This window comes from Neovison vison, chromosome 6, assembly GCF_020171115.1.
Source record: "Neovison vison isolate M4711 chromosome 6, ASM_NN_V1, whole genome shotgun sequence".
Classification (NCBI taxonomy): Eukaryota; Metazoa; Chordata; class Mammalia; order Carnivora; family Mustelidae; genus Neogale; species Neogale vison.
The window spans coordinates 110,718,024-110,732,761 of NC_058096.1; the positions used below are offsets into that span (position 1 = coordinate 110,718,024).

At 41.6% G+C, this 14,738-nt stretch overlaps 2 protein-coding genes across 10 annotated transcripts in view; one reads left to right on the top strand and one right to left on the bottom strand.

Moving 5' to 3' along the window:
- LOC122908796 (LIM domain containing preferred translocation partner in lipoma) overlaps nucleotides 1-14,738 on the top strand; it is a 673,192-nt gene that overhangs the window by 191,027 nt on the left and 467,427 nt on the right. The gene's annotated exons all lie outside the window — the stretch shown is intronic.
- Nucleotides 2,273-2,954, bottom strand: LOC122908798 (ATP synthase F(0) complex subunit C2, mitochondrial-like). The gene has a single exon (XM_044251982.1). The coding sequence runs from the start codon at nucleotides 2,888-2,890 to the stop codon at nucleotides 2,453-2,455; it is 438 nt and encodes a 145-aa protein (XP_044107917.1). The 5' UTR covers nucleotides 2,891-2,954; the 3' UTR covers nucleotides 2,273-2,452.

Consider the following 14,738-nt stretch of genomic DNA (forward strand, 5'->3'; position numbering starts at 1 on the left):
GATGAGTAGGTGTTTGATTGCTGAAGAGTGGAAGAAGGTTTGCCCCCAAATGATGCAAAATGATAGCGTGAGCTAACACAGAGACCTTCTTAGAAGGTATGGAGTGCGTTTGAGAGGTTGATAGTAGAATATTGGATGGACTCCACAGTGTAGGGCCTATGGGGGGGATGTATTATGGGAAATGTAGTCAGAAATAGAATTTGAAAGCAAAATATGACGAGTAGGATGAATAAGTTTGAAGTTTTTTTCCGGATGCAGATGGTTTTGAAAGGGGAGTAATATGACTTGATGGATATGATATGAAGAAACATTGATAATTAATACTGTAAGGTCACCCAGGTTAGCTGTGGTGAGCCAAAGTGTGAGATTAATGATACCTAATTCCCAGGTACTTTTTCCTCCTAGTCTGTTGCCTCTTATTTTCTTCATGTTTGTTAGCTGGAGTAAGTAGAAAAAGTGCATATGACTCTCTCCGTTATAGTTATTGTTTAAACTATTAGAAACATGTGGAAAAATAAACCTGCTTAGGTTATAGTTAAAAATGTTCTTCCCTCAGCACTTGGGATGAGGCAGTGTTTTCGTGGTAAAGCCTGCTATGTATATTTTATCACATCATGAGGAAACAGGCCCTCTCTCGCCCCTTTGGTTGCCTCTATAGGCAGGCTTTTTGGGTAAAGAGTCTGTGTCAGGGCGGGTTGCTGTAACAAAATGTCATAGCCTGAGTGGCCTAAACAACAGAATTGTATTTATTGCTTCGTTTACTTTTTTGTGGTTCTGGAGGCTAGAAGTCTGAGATCAGAGATCAGGGTGTGGTTACGTTCGGGGTCTAGTGAGAGCTCTCTTCCGGGTTTGTAGAAGGCCACCTTCTCGCTGTGTCCTCACAGGGCAGAGGGGGAGATGGTACAAGCTCTCTGGGATCTTTTCTTAAAAGGGCACTAGTTTCATCATTTGGGCCCCGCCCTCATCAAAACCTAATTCTCTCCCAAAGGCCCCACTTCCCAATATTGATCTGGAGGGTTAAGACCTCAGTGTAACTTCTCTAGAAGCCTACAGAAATCCCTCCGTGCTTGTTTCTGTGCTGCTCATGTCACAGGCTTTTGTGAGAGGAGGGATTTGAGAGACGATCTGGTTGAAGGACTATGAAGTGAAGGGTTAGCGGCCCACGAGTCTCCTGAAATTGTTGGCATAATTCTCGGTGTTTGTGTGGGGGTGTATTCTCACCCCCATCTCTGTCAGAATCTCAGCAGCTTTGTGTCCCTCCGAAGAGGAATTTCTTTTTTCCATGAATATTTTTGAGCTCCTTACTTATTCCATTAAACCTTTACAACTCATCTTCATGGATTAGGAAACTAAGTACAGAATTCTGTTGACCTGCCCAAGGTCGTGGAGCTAGGAAGTGACAAAACCCAGTTTCGGACTGTGGGGTCTGATGCCGGCGCCTGTGGTCCTCACTCTCATGTGTCCTTAACCTGCACATCCTTTGCGTTGTTCTGGTCTGCATGTTTTAGGCCCTGGAGTTGACGGGCCCCCGTCTAATAATTGGGTTCTAGAGACCCAGAAACACGTCCCCGGTGGTGCTGTGATTACAGGCACACATTCATCAGCATGTGGCTGTGGTACAAACCCGAAGTCAGATCATGAAACATCAACACAGAGTTTTAAATTAAATTAAACATGCGGGGACCCTGGGTGGCTTAGTCGGTTGGGCGTCCACCTTTGGCCTGGTTGTGATCTCAGGGTCCTTGGTTGGAGCCCCACATCAGGCTCTGTACGTATCAGTGAGTCTGCTTCTCTCTCTCTCTTTCTCCCCACCTCTTTCAAATAAGTGAATAAAATCTTTAAATGAAATTAAGCATGCTCCATTTTGACCTTTGGTTCTGCCACTGAATATCTTCTTGTCCTTCCCTCCCTTTTTGTTGTCTCCTTTCTCCCCCCTCCCTTTTCTGTCTCTCTTTCCTTTCTTTCTTCAACAAGCACGGTTGAATACTCCCATCATTCAGAGCTGGGATGGAATTATTAGTAATCGAGTATTTTATTAGGTCTAGCGTGACTTTATGGTTGGGGACCTGAGGACTGTCCAACTCTCCAGTACTCTCTAGAGGACCCTCCCGGGAGCTGTCATACCTGAAACCATGTTGAGGAAAGGCAAGGTACCTGAAACCAGTGCCTCACCCTAGTACAGCATGGGCCCCTCAATCTCTGATTTTGGGGACTGGTTGGTGCTCATCATTAAAATAGGCAGTGCTGAAGGAAGCTGCACATTTCTGCGGGCATGGAGTAGATGGGAGGTTTTTTTTTTTTTTTTCTTATTAATACAGTATTTATTTGTCTTCCCTCTGTCAAACCCTGAGCCAACCACTTTCCCCAGGCTGCCTGGGGAGGTATAGGAAAAGGATTATACAGGGCAGATGAGACACGGGAGAAAGACCTATGGGAGGTGGAGACTGCTCCTTCACATGGTGAAGAGGATGAGAAAGGCCACCATCAGGCAAAAGAGCCCCATGGCCTCCGAGAGGGCAAAGCCCAGAATGGCGTAGGAGAAGAGCTGTTGCTTCAGAGAGGGATTCCTGGCATAACCAATGATGAGGCTCCCAAACACAGTCCCAATTCCAGCCCCAGAGCCAGCCACCCCTACCGTGGCAGCCCCAGCCCCAATGAACTCGGCTGCTGTATCCATGTCCCTTGAAATGGCGCTGGTTTGGAAGCTTCGGCTAGGAATAAGTGAGGTCAGGGGACGTGGGGCTGCCAAGATGCTGAGGCCCTTATAAGGTGCCTCATCTGTCAGTGTCTTGGGTGGTTTTAGCACCACTGCAGACAGTGATCGGCTCAACAGCTGAGAGGTGCTCCTGACCAAGAACGGGCTGGAGACGAACTTTACACAGGCGTACATTTTCAGGGAATGAGGGGCTGTGGCAGGAGAGCTGCTCCCAGGGCCCTGGATGGGAGGTTTTAAGAAGTTTTTCAGATCTGAGGCTTGTGGAAATGAATTGCTGAGTGTTCTGGCCTGGAGTTTAGAAGAAAGGTCAGGACTGGAGTTGGGAACATCAGGCTGTGACAAAAACAAGAGCAGTAGAGGAGATTGCTCAAAGGATCTGGAGAGGAGCAAGGCCTCTGCCTCCTTTCCTTCCAGAGCTGGCACCTGTCTCTGGTCCCATTTCCGCAGTAGCCCTTCCTCCTCTTACTAACTCAGGCCAGGTCCACCAGTCTCTGTCCTCCTGTACACGTCCTTTTGTCTTTTCTTCCCCCGTTCACCCGGGCCCCCTGTGTATTTAGTAAAGCTGAAAGGGAGGGGTCATGATACAGTGGAACTCCTGTTTGTTTCAGAATCTGTAGTCTTGTTCTCTGTATCCGGGCTTTGTCATTTGCTGTTTATGTGATTGATCGATTGATTTTCTCAACATCAAATTCCAAGTTTGTAAAAATGAGTTAATAATGTCTGTCTTGTCTTTGTCACAGAGTTGCTGTGTACTTTTTAACTACTGTAATAGATATGAAAGCTCTTTAAAAGGGGTCTTGGAGGAAATCATCTTTTAGGGCACTTGGGTGGCTCAGTCATTTGAGTGTCCGATTCTTGATCTCCACTCAGATCTTGATCTCAGGGTCGTGAGTTCAAGCTCCACGTTAGGGAAAAAAAGAAAAAGAAAAAACAAATTGTCTTTTTTCCACACTAACATATATAGTACTTATGATGTGTTTTTCATTCTCTAGGTAAACTCTAGGCGCCTTTGGATTTATATACACTTTTCCTTTTATGGCCTCTTCAACACCCAAAACAATGTACATGTGAGATGTTGATTACGTGGTAATAATTAGGGTGTTATTATTTTTTAATTGTTGTAGCATTTTTTTTTTTTGAAGAGTTTTTCCCAGATGTTAGTGGGATATTAACTTCTCCATAGAAAGTTTATTCTTTGACTTTACTGACCCCCTTCCCTTACCCTCTGCACGGGTGCCCTCTTCCTGCCATGCATGGTTGTGTCTCCTGGGAGTCTGACTCTGCCCCAGCCGTGGTGCCTTCGCTGTCTCTGCGGACACTTAAAACCCCGTAGGAACAGAGGGCCCAGCTGCCTGACAGAAAACTCCAGGCCCAGACAGGGTTCATCCATATTTGGTTCTAGACAGCATGGTGCTGGTTTATCACCAGTGCACGTTCTCTGCTTTCCGCTGAGGCCTACTGGTGTCTGGCTTCTTGCTTGTGTTTATTTTATTTTATTTTTTTTTTAAGTTCTTACTGTGAAATTACTGACTTCTTTCAGATATTCAGTTTTAGGAGGATTCTGTCTTTGAATCCAGTTCCGTTCTCCTGTCTCTTCCATTGTACTTCCTTTTTCACCCTGCTGTGGTGCATTCAGGGAGGACACGGGACCCAGGAAATATTTTGTTGCGTTCCCTGGAAAACTTAGTATGTGCGTTAGTGTGGTAACTGTGGGTAGTGTGGACACATACCCATCTTAATTGATATTTTTGGTATTAGCCTTCTCAGTGTTCTCTACTTTCTCCTCACCTTCTTAGCATGCCCCCAATAGATAAACATTTTACCTAATAAAATGTATTTTCTTTATCAGGCACTGTGTAAGATGCTTTATGACTTGAAAACAGGATTCAAATACAGTTTCTGCTGAAGTATCAAGGTCCTTTATGTTTGGGGGAGGAGACAGGCATTTTAGCAGGAAGGTTGTAATGCCAGCTGGGCTAGGACATGTCCAACATTAAAAGCACAAAGCTTTGTATTAGAGGAATATGTGAGAGGCAAAGAATAAACAAGAGTGAGGACGTTGCCAGTGTGTTGAGTAATTCATGCTTTCTGCTGAGGTTCTTTATATACAATGTATATTTTATCTGTAATTATCATATACTTATGTGAATATATTTAATTTTAATATATTTATATGTATCTGTTTTTATACTATGTAAAATGTTACCTGACCTCTGCCTCACCCTAGCCCCTGGCCCTTCAATTTTTATTTTACTGCGATTTGAATAGTACCGGACAGACTGAAAGACTTACACATTTTTTTCAGAAGGTGACCATAAAAGCAGTTGGTGGGGTGATTGATACGTATCTTGATGTTTAGAAAACCATAGGGATTAAGGAGAAAGGTCTGTGGCATATCAGGAAATAGGAAACTGTCTGGCCAGTTGCTGGAGATGGTTGCTCAGATGTGCCTTCAGTGGATAATGCTTAAATCCTAGTGTATGGACACACGCACACACACACACAGTCTCTCTGCTTTATTAACCATTTATTCTTACTGTTTTTTATTAGATGATTTCTTTTACCCTGTCACTTTCTAAATATTACCTCCACTGGGACCTAATTAGAACCCCTCAGAATTCACAGAAGGTTCGAAATGCATGTGGGCTCCAAATGTTGTCTTTAGACATTACAGGATATTAGAAACTAATTATGGTTATCCATTGTGTATACAGGTACATAAACACCTCTCTGCCAAATGTGTTGTCAGGCTGCGTCTCATTAACTTTTGAATTTGGAAGGGATTTTTCTGTCCTGGAGTGAGATATTGCAAGTTGAGACCGAAAGTGAACATCCACAACTGAAGTTTATCTTTTTTGTTAAGCTTCCTTTAGCGCTGAGGTTGCTTTGTGACTTTTTGAGGGAGGTAGTACTTCTACACAAGCAAGCTTCGTAGTGAGCAAGCTTTTGTAGAAAGACATACCGTTGGCTCTTGAACAACACAGGTTTGAACTGTGTGGGTCTGCTTAAATGGATTTTTAAAAGATAAGGACAGCACAGTATAGTAAATGTGTTTTCTCTTCCTGAGGATTTTCTTAGTAGCATTTCCTTTTCTCCAGCTTCCTCTATGGTGAGAATGCAGTGTATAATACATGTAACATACAGAATATGTATTATCGACTGTTTCTGACATTGCTAAGGTTCCCAGTTCACAGTGGACTATTAGTAGGTAAGTTTTGGGGGGGTGTTGAAAGAGATACATGAATTTTCCACTGCCTGGGGGAGTCTGTGGCCTTGACTCCTTCGTTGGTTAAGAGTTAGCTAGACGACTCCTCTGTGGAATACCCATACTTAGAATAGAATTTTCATTTAACCTCCAGCTAATCAAAACATTTGGTAAGATGTTTAAAGCACTTGCTCTCTTAGAGAGGTAACTGAAGATTGCTCTTTTCATTTACGTATTTATAATATGTAAGAATATTAAAATGACCCCAAAGTTGGTTTTGCCCCTAGAAAAATGACACCACGGAGTATGTGTAGGAAAGAATATCACCTCTCCAGTCTTGAGACCTGGGCTGTAGGGCTGGTTCTTCCTGTGACTTGATCTGTACGTCTTCAGAAAGCTGGTGCACTTGCCTGCGCCTCATTCCCCCCCTTTAATAACAAAAGAGTTGTAAACTGTTGATCTGGAAGATACCTGAAAACTGGCCTGCTCTGTTTTATTTTTTTAATTGTATAAATAATGTTGTAATGTTGTGTAAGGCCCAGAACACTTAATAGAAAACAAATGTCACCCATAATTCCACCACCCAGCTACAGGTATAATCTATCATTTTTGTGTATTCCCTTGCAATCTCCAGCCATTAGCATAAATTACCATAGTGCTGTGTATCACTTGGCATCATACATTAAGTATTTTCTGTATCACTGCATATTCTTGAATGATTACAATTTTAAAATCTGTTTAATATTTCATTGAGTGGTTATACCATATCTTACTTAATTATGCCATTATTTTTCTGTATTGCTGTGATTACCATTATTATGCATAAATGTAGCGTAGTCCATCAAAAATTTTAAACATGGTGTCGGAGGATGGAGGTATCAGGGTCAGAGGTTAACTTTTTGTGGTCGTTCAAATCCACTGAGGGCTTGTGTTCTCAAAGGGATGTTTCCATAACTGCAGCAGGAATGTGTGAGTGAGTCAGAATCTTGCCAGTTGTGCCAGCACTAGATACGTCGTTTCCTTGGTATTAGCATTTCTTTGGTTATTGTAAGGTTAAGCATGTCTCCTCATGTCTCGTGTGTAGTTACATTTTGTATATGGCATTTGAAAATGAATACTTTGCCATCTTTGGGAGCCTATTCACTGCAAAACAAAGAGACCATATTTTAATGAGAATGGTACGTGGCTTGCATGAAGAAGAGGTTCTAGAACTTTTTGAGTCACGTGAAGGGCCCCTTGAGTAAATGGAAAGCCGCATCTTATTCCTACATGGAAATACAGAGGTGGGGAAGTAGTTTGTTTCCCTCTACATTTCATGTCATCTCGGCACAACTTTCAAGTTTATTGTTCTCGACTCTTCTCAGAGTTTAATTCTAAAACTGTCTTGATGAAAACCTAGGCAAAAGAGCTGAGAGAAATTTGATGAACAGGAGTAATGAGGAACGGGGACCAGCCGGCCAGATGCTGAAGCACATTAGAAAGCAGCCCTCATTGACGTGGTTGTGTTGGTGCTGGGATGGGAGACTGCTGCCGTGCAGAACCCCCAGCTATGCAGAGCACCTGGGCGTGGAACTGAAGATGCAGTCAAGCAACGCCTCGAAACATTCTGAGGAGGAGGGATTATTCTCTAATGGCCTTGGGGTAGTTGGTATTAATGAAAATGGTCCAAATAGACCCTGATAGGAATTACAGGGTATGTTAAGCAGTAACCAGAAAAGGCTGAGGAAGAAAGAACAGATTTTATTATATCTGTAGTAATTGGAAACAATACCATTTTTAGTTTAAAACTGGGGGTTTGCAAAATTTGTCTGCAGAGGGGCGGAGAGTAACTATTTTAGACTTTGAGGGCCAGGTGGTCTCTGTCATCAGAGCCACTCAGCTCTGCCATTGGAGCAGACGTGACATCAAATATACGTCAAATACTTGCATGCACACATGCATTTATTTACTTTCTTATTTATTTTTAAAGATTTATTTATTTAGCTAGAGGAAGGGGTATAGGGAGAGTGAGAGAGAATCTCCAGCAGACTCCCTGCTCACTGGGCAACCAGACATGGGGCTCGATCCCAGGACCCTGAAATCATGACCTGAGCGGAAATCAAGAGTCTGATTCTTAACTAACTGAGCCCACCTGGCGCCTCCACAATATTCATTTGTAAGAGGAAACATAACATTTTGCGTGCCACTTTCCGCACACAGCTATACCCAAAGTAAAATTTCTGATTTTTTAAATTTTTTTACCATACTCTGTGTGAAAAGCACTATTTCATTGTTGCCCTCACTTGTATTTTCCTTCTACCGGAGTTGTGTAAATGTGTGTATATTTTATTTTTATTTATTTATTTTGCTCTATTTGTTTGCCACTGAGGCCTCTTCTTTGGTGAATTACAGGTAGAGTTAATTTGTCTTATTTTAGCTTCTTGTCACTTGATGTCCTAAGGCCCTGGACATCGATTGGGTAATTCCAGCCCATTGCATACCAATGGGGTGCCATTTGTAACATGTAACTTGGCGACATGTAACTCTTCTTGTCACTTTGTGTCTATGGGTCTGGGAGTGGATTTTCAGCTCCCGCCTTAACTGAGTCCTAAGCAGGCTGCTTGCCAATAGACTGAAGATGGAGAATTACTTTGCCACTACTTTGCCTCTTGTGCCTGAGCTCAGATTTTGGTTTGTTCATGACTGCTTAGGCTCTCCGCCACCTTGAAAGTTCACTGTTGCCCAAATGACCCGAGCCTGCCTGTGCGCCTGGGATTCTGAAATCTAGCCACGGGCAAGGTCTGCCTTTGCATTTCTGTCTATCCTGGTGAGCAAACCTAGACCTTGGGCCTCACACCCTCTCCTTGTACAGTTTCACAGAACAGTCAGTGTTCTGTTTCACCCTTGAGTTATGAGAGATATTTCTATTTTCCAAGAGATACAACGGAGAAAATGATGAAATCGCCTGCACAGAGCCATGCAAAGATTCTTAGAGGACGTACGCTGTGAGATTATTATAATTACCGAGGTGGAAATGTCACTTTCTTGGTCCAGCATGTCCATGGCCTTCATGTGCCGTCTGCACAAAGGCTGTCCCTGCCCCTCCCTGCAATCTTTCCATTGTTGTATGTGCCACAGGAACCGAGACAATTATGACAGAGCTGAGCTGGTTTCTCTTCTCTTTTGGACTTGATTGTTTGTCACAATTCTGATCACCATTTCTTTCTCCAGATTATAAGATTGTAAAAATATGGCTATACTTATATTTCCTTTTGCTGCTTTGGGCTTGAAGAGTACTGCTTTTGTTTGACATTCCTCTGTTAGTGACCCGTCTTCACATACATCATCTGCTGCTTATGGAATGTTCTCTTGTTCAGTGTTTCACCTGATCTCCTTAATCACCTGTGAAGTAATCAGAGCAGGGTGGGTTGTCTCCATTTTGCAGGTGAGGAAAGGAAGGCCCAGTGTGGTCTGGGAGGTGCTGGCCTGAGGCCACCATTGGAGCTGGTACCACAGCTGCCTTTTGATGTGTGACCATGTTTCTCCTGACATTTTTCTTTCTGTCCTCAAAACTGCTTCTCTTTAATGAGTTTCAGAGATTTTCTTGTCTGGGACATGAAGAAATTAATGACTTTTCTTGAGAGATCTAAGCATTAGTGCTTTAGCTTATTACTTTTTTCACTCTGTTACTGGCCTGAGTACTTTCAGAGAAGAAAGGACATGTAAATATTCCCCTCTTCTTCAAACAGTGAGGCAGACATTTTCAAAGAAGATAGAGACCCTGAAGAAGCTGTGTTAGTTCTCTGGTACTTTTAATAGCATTGCAACCACAGTTTTGGATTTTTCTCCCTGTGGCTTTCTAGCTGTAGGCTGCTACCGTACATAACATTTGGGGGTCGTTGATTCCTGTTCCCATTTTAACTGTGTGAGTTCTGTGTATTATGTGACCTTTGTCTTCTGACCTTCAGATTTAGAGAACTGGAAATTTAGGAAGTTTTGTTAGGACTTGAATCCAAGTAAATTCCCTCATGAGTACAAAGACTTATAGAGATGTGGAATGTTAGAATTTAAGGGGACTTTCATCCACGTAGCCCCCTTAATTAGGAAAAGTGGCTAGTTAGTGACAGAGCTGAGGCGAGAGCACCGAGATTAGGTGAGGTTTGCTATGGGTTTGCTCCATGTCACTGAGTGCTGTCCCCACTGTGGCATGCCTTTTCCCACCAGACTTGGGGCTCTGAGGGCTGGCGCTGTGATGGTTCCATGCATGGCTCTGCTCCCTAGCGATGATCAGTGAGTGCACTTGCATAGGCCCTTGGGATTTGTTTGTACCGTGAAGGATTTGAACTTGTCTCTTGGTTGGTATTGTGCCATTACTGTTATTGGCAAACTTAACTTTAAGGAGAATTGCAGGGTTTAGTTGTGGTTTACTATGGGAAACAAACACTCCAGGTATATTAGGCAGGAAAGATTTAAGTCACGGTATTAGGTGCTTCTAAATAATTGCAAGGATTGTATACAGCGGGCTCAAGGCTGAGTTTTCAGTAATGAAGCTCAGACCCACACAAGATTATTATATTTTCCACCATTTGAACAGCAGAAAATCGAGAGGCTACCACAGAATTGTTGGGTTGAGGAATGCTGCACTGTGAATAAGAAGTCAGGAAAGTAGCACCTAGACCCTGAGACATAGAGTCCAGCCACGCATCTGTCATAGCTGGCAGCTACAATGCTAGTATGGGATATGGGAGTATGGACGGAGAAAATTCTCATCTCCTTGGACATGCTTCCAGAAGAAAGTAAGCCAGAGCTGCAGGAACATGGCCTTTGTCTTACTTTTGTCTTCCAAATCTCAAGCCAGTATGCATATTTTGGCAGAACATCTTTTGGGATCAAGCCCTACTTACAAGACATCCTCTGCAATATGGCAAGTTTGAGTGCTAATCCACCATATGCAAGACAGTAAGGCTTACAGGTTTCACAACTTGGGCATGTCTTCCATAAGCCTCTGTGCGTTGTAGATAGCGCACTGAGAATGGAGTAATAATTACGTTCTTTGAGACCTCTATCTGTCAGTGCAATTAATTATATAACAGAAGGTAATGCAACCACTTTACTTTAGGGAATCCCTAAGGGAAATTCCTATTTATCAGAGAAAATGCCATAAGGAGGGAAGATCCTAGGCTGGGAGAGTATTCTAAACTGTTTTGGTTTCAAACATCTTGGAAAGTACTACAGGGAGACATGCAATATTATGATATAGCATTGCTTACCATGTGTGGGGGGAGTTCCGTCTTTGGCACTGGGTTGTCAACTGTCCCTCTTGTGTGCTTCCTCCCTTCCCCCACCCCTGTAGAATATACATTTAGAATTTGCAATGGAAATCAATATAAAATAGTTTCTTTAAAGTAAATTAAATTGATCTATAGCCTGTAGGACTTTATTGAATGCTTTTGACTTCATCTTCCTTAACTCTTGTGTACCTATTTAGAAATGTAAAACAATTATAAGTAATGCCCCCCACCTTTAGTCTTATATCCTAGTGAATACATTTGGACACATTTTATTTCAGTTTCTTGTCCACTCCCTTGTTTTTTTCTGTTCCAAATGAAGAATCAGGCCAACCTGTTGTCCTTCTACTTGAAGCCTAGCAGACATGATAAAATCACTGGTAATATAGGTTGGGGTAGGGGACAGGAATGGGCAGATGGTAAGGATGTAATTGAAGTAAATATTCTGGATTTCTTTGCCAGGGCAACATTCTTTACTTAAACGGAAAGGCTGAGTGAGTAGGGTTGTTGATACTAGCTTCTGCTAGACTTTTGCTTTATCTTGCATTCTTCAACTCCTGCAGAATCATTCTGGTACATTCTCTCTTACTGGAAGCACATGTCTCTGGAGCAGGGAAGTCCGAAACACTCCTCTCCTGAGCACTGCTAATTGCTCAATCCTCTTAGCAACGGCAGTAATAATTTAAAGTATGGGAGGTCTTTGGCTATATGGAGCCGTTGGGAGAAGACCCCATCATATTGAGAATTCTCTTGAACTCAGCAACCGAAATCTCATTATCACAGTGTTATAAGTAAATGACTGTATGTAAGTTACCATCTAAACTGGGACACCTTTGAGAGTGAAAAGGGACATCGCTAATAATTACATCAAAACAACAAGCATACATTGGATGTTTGGTTACCCTGATTTTAATGAACTGTGGAGGACAGTGTTTGAAATGTGAGCTAACATGATGCAAAAATATTTTAACTCTTTACATTCCGAAACCTTTCTGTTTACCTTCCTTTTTATGTAATAATCACTTTCTGAGCATTGATGATAGAACAGATTCTGTATTAGTCACTAGGAAAATAAAGGGAGATGTCATCTTTGTTCTTTATTTACTTGCAGTCGTTGTTGTTGTAATATTAGAGCAGCAGATTTTCAGCCTGGCTCCTGGCATGGCCGCTATAGGAAGGTTAGGGAAATGACGCATTTTGGACATGCCTCCTCAAGATGAAATGTATTCTGCCAAAGGACGAACATTTAAATAAGGTGCGAGGAACTGCTCCATCAATTTGTTTGTTTTGTTCTTGGGATTTTCTTAAAAAGTTGGCACAAGGATTTTTCTGAAAATAAATAAATTGGGAAAAAAAAAAAAAAAGGATGGTACACTGAGAAAGCTTGGAAAAAAAAAGTTGGCACAAGGAAACATTTATTTATTTATTTTTCCAAAGAAAGTTTGAGAACTACTGGTTGGAGGTCAAAAATTTTATGTTATTATGTTATTATTCTAAAATCATAAGGCTAGTTGCAAAAATAATAAGTCGGGGGTTTGGACTTTTAAACTTGGAACACAGAAACCAGTAAACTGAGGAAATCAGTAGAAAATTTAAAAAGTAATAGAAAAATTAAAAACAAACTATTTTAAATTATTTTAAATATCTGGAGGGCTGCTCTGTGTCAGAGGGCCTGTGGTCACAGAGGGCAGTGGTAGGACAGATAGGTCATTTTTATGGGAACACATAATTCTTTTGGCAGTTACAGTTTTCTGCCATGGAAGGGGCTGCCTTGTGAGGTAATGAATTCTTGGTCATTAGATATGTTCAAGTAAATTCACAGATGGTGGTTAAGTTTCAACTTCAGCTCCACATAAGAAGAAATATGTTCACGGACAGTTTCATGTTTCTTGGATATTAAACTTCTGTATTGATGAGTGTTGTTACCTACCACCTTGCAAATGTATACAGTGTGTGTGTGTGTGTGTGTGTGTGTGTGCGTGCACGTGCGTGCGTGTGTGTGTGTGTGTGTGTGTGTGATTTCCCAGAGTATTAGCCAGCCTGTATTTTCTTCATGTGGTGCATTGTCTAGTTTGCATGGTGGTCAGTAATTGACAAAAATGCAGAAGGCACAACGTTAGTGCTCTCATCAAGGGAAATTTAAAAGGGAATAACATTCACCGATGTCATTCTGAAACCTCTTCGAAACAGCCTGGCTCGTTTTTACTCCGCTGCCATTGGTCAGTGCCTCCACAGATTATGTCTCTGTTTCAAAATCTTGAAATAAAAGTGGAACAACTTCCAACGTGACTTAAGAAAAAGGTCACCAGTTGAAAATGGTTTCAATTGTTTTGCTATTAAATGTGATGTTGCAAAACTACCCTTTCTTACATAATTTGAATTTATAACACATTCTAATGAGAAGCCTGTTTTTCATACGATTTTTAATACTGAGAAATTTCTCCAGGCTCTTGGACGGGTGCTAAACAAAAGTTATTATTTCAGAGCATATGATGATGAATGAAGTTGAAGTTGAATCTCTTTGTTTTCTAAAATTGTATCTTGTGGTACTTGAAGGTTAAAAATCTGTGTATGTCTCTCCACTCTCCCCCTTTATTTGTCCAACATCTGGGCATTTTCATTTGATTTTACAGTATCCTTATGTTTTAGCCTAAGAGTAAAGTAGATTTGGGGTTTGGCAGAAATTTAAGATGAAGGTTAAGTAATAGGGCAACAAAGATTACATTGGAAACCTTGTAGTAATATTACCAAAACTCTAATTCAAATTACAGTGTCTAAACTGTGCAGAGGCTCTAAGCTAGTTTATGACCAGCAGCTGTGACATTAAGGTACAAAGAACATACTTGACAGGTAACAGGTTTTTGAGCGATGGAATGTTCAGGAGGCTGAAGTATAGATGAACTCTCTGTTTTGTAGCTATGATTACTCTTCGTGGGATATATGGCCTGAATAAACATTGCTTCACACCGTCTTATGTAGTATTGTCCAAAGGAAATATGGCCTGAGGTTTGTCAGTGGTGGACTCATCTTCAGTGAGGACAAAATTAAATATTTCAACTTTTCCAAGTTATATCTAAAACAGACATTGTCTGTTATTCTTTTTGTTTTTATTGGGGTATTAGAGTGAATTTTTAAAAAAAGATTTTGTTTATTTATTAAAGAGAGCGAGTTAGAGAGCAAGCACAAAGGAGGGGGAGGAATAGAGGGAGAGGGAGAAGTAGACTCCCTGCTGACCAGGGAACCTGATGCGGGGCTTGACGTCAGGACCCTGAGATCATGACCTGAGCTGAAGGCAAGCGCTTAACTGACTGAACCACCCAGGCTCCCCTTAAAGTGAATTTTTAATAAAGGAGAGTGCAAAAAATTATTAAAAAATTGAAATCAATTAAATATCCCTCAAAGTGCTAATAAAATTCCATGACCTGTTTAATGGGCACGTCAGACTTGTAAACACATAACTAAAACATAGTCTTTACATATTTCATTACAAGTGGGAACAAGCTGTTGGGGGAGTGCAGACAAGTAAACAGCGGTTAACTTGTGGACCAGT